At 53.0% G+C, this 5312-nt stretch overlaps 1 protein-coding gene across 1 annotated transcript in view; it reads right to left on the reverse strand.

Moving 5' to 3' along the window:
* Nucleotides 1-5312, reverse strand: part of LOC108307524 (short transient receptor potential channel 2) — a 48259-nt gene that overhangs the window by 15080 nt on the left and 27867 nt on the right. Inside the window, exons 9-12 of the mRNA XM_037740060.1 lie at nucleotides 5043-5170; nucleotides 4261-4484; nucleotides 3284-3500; nucleotides 1418-2166 (exon numbers count right to left, since the gene is read on the reverse strand). Coding sequence (XP_037595988.1) covers nucleotides 1418-2166; nucleotides 3284-3500; nucleotides 4261-4484; nucleotides 5043-5170 — 1318 coding nt within the window. The remainder of the gene's footprint in view (nucleotides 1-1417; nucleotides 2167-3283; nucleotides 3501-4260; nucleotides 4485-5042; nucleotides 5171-5312) is intronic.

Consider the following 5312-nt stretch of genomic DNA (forward strand, 5'->3'; position numbering starts at 1 on the left):
AAAAAAAAAAAAAAAAAAAAAAAAAAAAAAAAAAAAAAAAAAAAAAAAAAAAAAAAAAAAAAAAAAAAAAAACCAAACAAACAAACAAAAAAAATAGAGGTGAGATCTTACTATGCTGCCCAGGCCAGTTTCGAACTCCTGGCCTCCTCATCCTCCTGTCTCAGCCTCCTAAACTGCTGGGGTGAGAGGCGTGAGCCACTGTGCCTGGCCTAAGGCAGCCCTTGGCTCCCCTTTATCCATCCTAACCTGGGTTTTACTTGGGTCTCTTACCCTAGAGAGCATCCAGGGATGGCTTTCAGGAGGTGAGGTCTTAGTCCCAGTACTGTCCTCAGGTGGTATCACATTGGGCAAGGTACTTCCCCTTCCCAGGCCTCAGCTTCCCTGCTGTAAGTGGGGACGATACTTCCTGCTATGTCTCTCTCTTAGGCTGCTGTGAGAATGGAGGGAAAGTCCTTTGGAAAGTTCTGCCCTTTCCTGCTAGCTGTGCAGTGAGGGCTTTTCATTCTCCTATCCTTCCACCACCCCGGTCACAACCTCCTTAGCCCTCTATTTTAACATCTGTGTTAGTTTCCCCACCTAATGGTCATCTTGGGGATAGGGATCCAGTCTAGCTTGACACACAGGGACCTTTAGGGGGTGAGGGATGGACAAACTGGGCTGGTGGCATTCCAGGACCCTCACTAGTCCCTGCCTCCAGTCTCCACTTCATGCATTCTTAGACCTTCCTGTGCATATACTTCATTACCTGAGAGCCTTTGCGTGGGCTGCAGCCCTACCTGAAATACCCTCCCTGCTCCTCTTCACGTGTGTGAAACCACCCACTTTGGTGGCACAGCTTAATGCTACTTCTTCCAAGGAGTCCTCCCTGAACACAACAGCTGTAGCTTTCCTGACCTCTGTTTTCTGGGCTTTGGAAGCCCTGTTAGCACCATTTGCAGCGGCACTGAATGAAGACAAGTGTCCTGGGAGTGCCTTGTCCCCCTCTCTCTGCCTTCTTCCTGCCGCGATCATAAGCTTGAGAGCCGCAACAGTGCTCTGGGCGGGAGCACCTAGTAGATATTCAGACGTGATGTATTCTACTGAACGTCATCTCCAAGTCTCTCCAGCTGCTTTTCTAGTTGTCTCTGTTCTCTCTCTTCCCTCAGACAGACCAGGGCTCCCCTGGGGTGGGGGTTATACCTCTCCCATAAGACTAGGCCCCTCTGAAGTGGCTGTTCTCTGCCATTAGAATGAAATCCCCTCAGGGGGGATTCTGTGACTCCCTATCAAACTAGATGTTCCAAAAGAATAGAGACCAGGCCCCATCCCTCTTTCTGTGGATTCCAGCTTCCCAGAACACCCACCGTAGGCCCACCCATGCTCTGGTGGAAGAACAGACATGGGGCACCAGGGGAAGAGGGAAGTATGAGAAACTAACCTTAAATTCAGGCTCCTTGTGTGCAAGGCGCCTGAGCTCATGGCTCAGCTGGAAGGCAGCCAGCATGGCGTCCTCACTGGCCAGTGAGAGGTGGGCCCTGCTGACGATGCCACGGTAGGTGTTGATGCGGGACAGCGAGAACTTCAGCAGGTCGTAGCGGCGGGCGTTGCTGCACTCGAGGCAGGCACAGGAGACTGGGTGGGGCCGGGCAATGGTGTGACCCTGGTCCATGAGCAGCTGCGCTATCTCATACAAGTCCTTCTGGCAGGCCAGGGTGAGGGGAGTGACACCAGGTGCAAAGCGGGAGCCGTCGATAGATGAGTCAAAGAAAGCCAGTGAGAAAGATCTGGTGTCTACTTTGCGACCCTTCTCCCGTTCCAGCCGGGCCAGCAGGTGACGCACCACTGCCGGCTGGTTTGTGTCCACTGCCACTAGCAGGGCCTCATGGATCTGGCGGAAGTCAAACTTGACACTGGCCAACAGCACATCGGTGATGGCCTCATGGCCCAGGCGGATGGCCAGGTTGAGTGCTTCCCTCCAGGAGCGATCCTCGGCCTCTTCCACATTCCGCAGGGGCCCGCCTGGTCCACTGCTTGTGGCCTCAACCCCTGACTCCAGCAGCTGCTGCACGAGGCCCAGTCGGCCCTCCTGGATGGCACCCAGGAGTGGAGGTGGGAAACTGAGCTTCCTGTTCACGATCTCAGTCCAGTTAGGCTGTTGGCAGATGAAGGAGTGGAGATGCTGTGACCCTGAGTTCCAACTCCCTTTGTTTTGGGGCCTTTTTCACCTTCCCAAGTTCTAACTCTTAACCCTCTATATGTAGCCACCATTATATTCTTCCTTGTCCCAAACACACTGACAAATATTGTCTTATTCATCATTTTACTGTGTAGCTTCTCAGGTTAGGAAAATCTACATTGTGTGCAGCGGGGGCTTTTTTTTTTGAGACGGAGTTTCGCTCTAGTTACCCAGGCTGGAGTGCAATGGCGCGATCTCGGCTCACCGCAACCTCCGCCTCCTGGGTTCAGGCAATTCTCCTGCCTCAGCCTCCTGAGTAGCTGGGACTACAGGCACGTGCCACCATGCCCAGCTAATTTTTTGTATTTTTAGTAGAGACGGGGTTTCACCGTGTTGACCAGGATGGTCTCAATCTCTTGACCTCGTGATCCACCCACCTCGGCCTCCCAAAGTGCTGGGATTACAGGCGTGAGCCACTGCAGCAGGGGCTTTTAATTCTCCCCCCACTGGGGACAGACTACGGGCCACTTTCTCAGCTCGACTTCCACCCTCACAGGAGCCCTCCCCACAGCAGGGCTACCTGTGGGTACCTTGAGCAAGGGTAGGTTAAAGCAGGGGTGGGCGGCCCTGGGAGCCTAACCCCACATACAGGTGCACGGGATCTGTTTGGACCCAGCTCCCCTCTTGTTGACTTCATCTCCCAGCTGCTCTTCCCTCTCAAAGTCTCAGAGCCTCACCCAAGGGCAGGCCCAGACATGTCCACACAGGAGGGTCTTTGTACTGGGCTTTTGCCAAGCCCCTCAGCTCTGACCAGGGCCCCGGCAGGATCCCAATATGCTCTTTCTTCACCAATCCTCCTGCTTTGTCCTCCCCTGCTTTGGGGGGGTATTTCTCCCCCTTGGCACTGCCTTGTCCCTCACTTCTACCAGCCCCAGCCCCGTCCTCATTGCTCTTCTCTTCTGGGTCCAGGCTCAGGGTTCCAGGGGCTCTTCTCCCACCCACATAGTGGTGTCCGCCACCTGCCTGGCAGCTAGGATGCCCTTGCAGTGCCTCTGGGCCAATCTTTTGTTTCATTCATGGGTAGAAATGAGACCAGGATGGGAGAAGGTAGGGGAGCAGGCTTCTTACCGTGATGGGGTCCATGGCTGTGCCCACCTATGCTGGCACCTGTGCTGGCAGGGACCGAGGGACTGAACTCCTGCTCAGTCTTCTCCCTGACTGTGCCTAGCACCCTCTTTCCTATCCATTCAGAACCCCGCCCTGGGCCCTCCCTTTGCAGGACCAGCTGCTCCCCCTCTGCCCTGTACCCTGGGGAACTGGTGTTAGTGCCACACAGTGAAATCTTCTGGGAAAGGGGAGACAAGACATATTTGCTCAAAGACAGCGGGAGCAGAATTTGGAATATCACAGCTTGAGGGAAACTTCAACACCCTCTGGTCCAACCACCTCCTTATGTAGATGAGGAATGGGATCTGCCCAAGGTTCCACAGCCAGGCCTAGAACTACTCCTTAGTCATTAACCCATCTGGTCCCTATCATAGCTCTGTGACCAGGAGGATGGGAACATTTTTTCTCTCAGGTAATTCTGGATGCTAACATAAATAACTTGCTTGGTGTCACACAGCATCACCATTATCTGATTATACCCAGGACAGGAGCCCACAAAGGAGACTGAGAGCTCGGTTCACGGGATGCTAGATGTCAGCCTCATGCTCAAAACTCACGTGCACATTCCCAGCATACCACAGGATTTTATTTGTCAGGCAGCATTTGCTCTTCACTGGGCCTACAGTTTTCCTTTCAGGAAAATGGGCATGAGAATGTGCACCACTCACAGAGAGAAAGACATTCTAGATGGTGTCCCAAGGCCCAAAAGTTCCAAGGAGGCTTCCAAGGGGGAAAAGAACAGAGCTGGCCTTAGGAGAATCAGGTGCCATGGTCACAGAAGCCTTGACAACTGGGAATGGGGATCAGGTTAGGCACAGAGGTGTTCTCAGGCAGAGTCCTGAGGGAAGGAGAGGAGGGGAGAGAGAGGGAGCTTTGGCCTTATCAGCCCTTCTCAGCTGTCAAGTGATTTAGTCTCAATCTTAGTCATAGAGTCATAGGAAGTCCCCACACACGCCGGCATGCTCTTCTACTTCTCTTGGTGAGAAATGCAACTGGCAGATAGGGCACTGAACCCAGGAGATAGGGGGTGAATTCTCTGGGGAGGATACCCACAGTACAGACTGGGACGATGATGATGAGGATGAGGGAGAAGCTGAGTGAGGTGGGGAGGTCTCTCCGCAAGTGGCAGCGTGCCAGGGAAGAATCTCAATCCTGAAGGAGCCTATGGGGGAGAGAAGGAGGTGAACAAAACTGGGCCTGCTCCCAGGTGGGATGCCACCCCCCAAAGTCTGGATAAGCTATGAAGACAAATAACATTGATTCACAGCAGACGGTGAGAAGGGCTAAGTCCAAGGGAATCAGAGAATCCTGCAGAAGCTCAGTTGGGAGAGATCATGTGGGCAGATAAGAGAACATGTGGCAAAGAAGGGCCATTTGAACAAAGACTGAAAGAGTAAGCAGCATTTGGACATGCAGGAAAAAGTTACGGAGGAAATTCTAGGTCCTGTCCGATAGCGTTTTACGTTGTTCGTTTTCATGCTTCTCCTGAGGGCAGGGCCCACGTCCCTTCCTCAGCTTAGCTGGCACAGTGTGAACAGGTGCTCAGTACAGACTTGTCTTGAATTACACTTGACTACAAATACAGTTCCACACCTGGGAGCTGCAGAGATGTTGGAAGCCAGCACTCCAAATTCGAATGTTTCTTGGCAGTATCCCCAGATCTCCTAGTCCCCCCTCAAGGAATGCCTAGTTGTCATACAACAGCTCCCAAGCATCTTACCTGCACAAATGGGGCACTGTCTGCTATCCTGGCCACTACTGCTTTGGGCCTGCGGTCGGTGTTGTTTTCTTTGCCCTGCTCTTGCTGTCTCCCTCCTGTTTGGCCGAGAATTAGAGTTGGATAAAGGCCTGTGAGAAAGAACAGTTAAAAAGAGGTATTAGCGGCCGGGCGCGGTGGCTCAAGCCTGTAATCCCAGCACTTTGGGAGGCCGAGGTGGGTGGATTACAAGGTCAAGAGATCGAGACCATCCTGGTCAACATGGTGAAACCC

The sequence above is a fragment of the Cebus imitator genome, unplaced genomic scaffold (genome assembly GCF_001604975.1).
Source record: "Cebus imitator isolate Cc_AM_T3 unplaced genomic scaffold, Cebus_imitator-1.0 Scaffold79, whole genome shotgun sequence".
Classification (NCBI taxonomy): Eukaryota; Metazoa; Chordata; class Mammalia; order Primates; family Cebidae; genus Cebus; species Cebus imitator.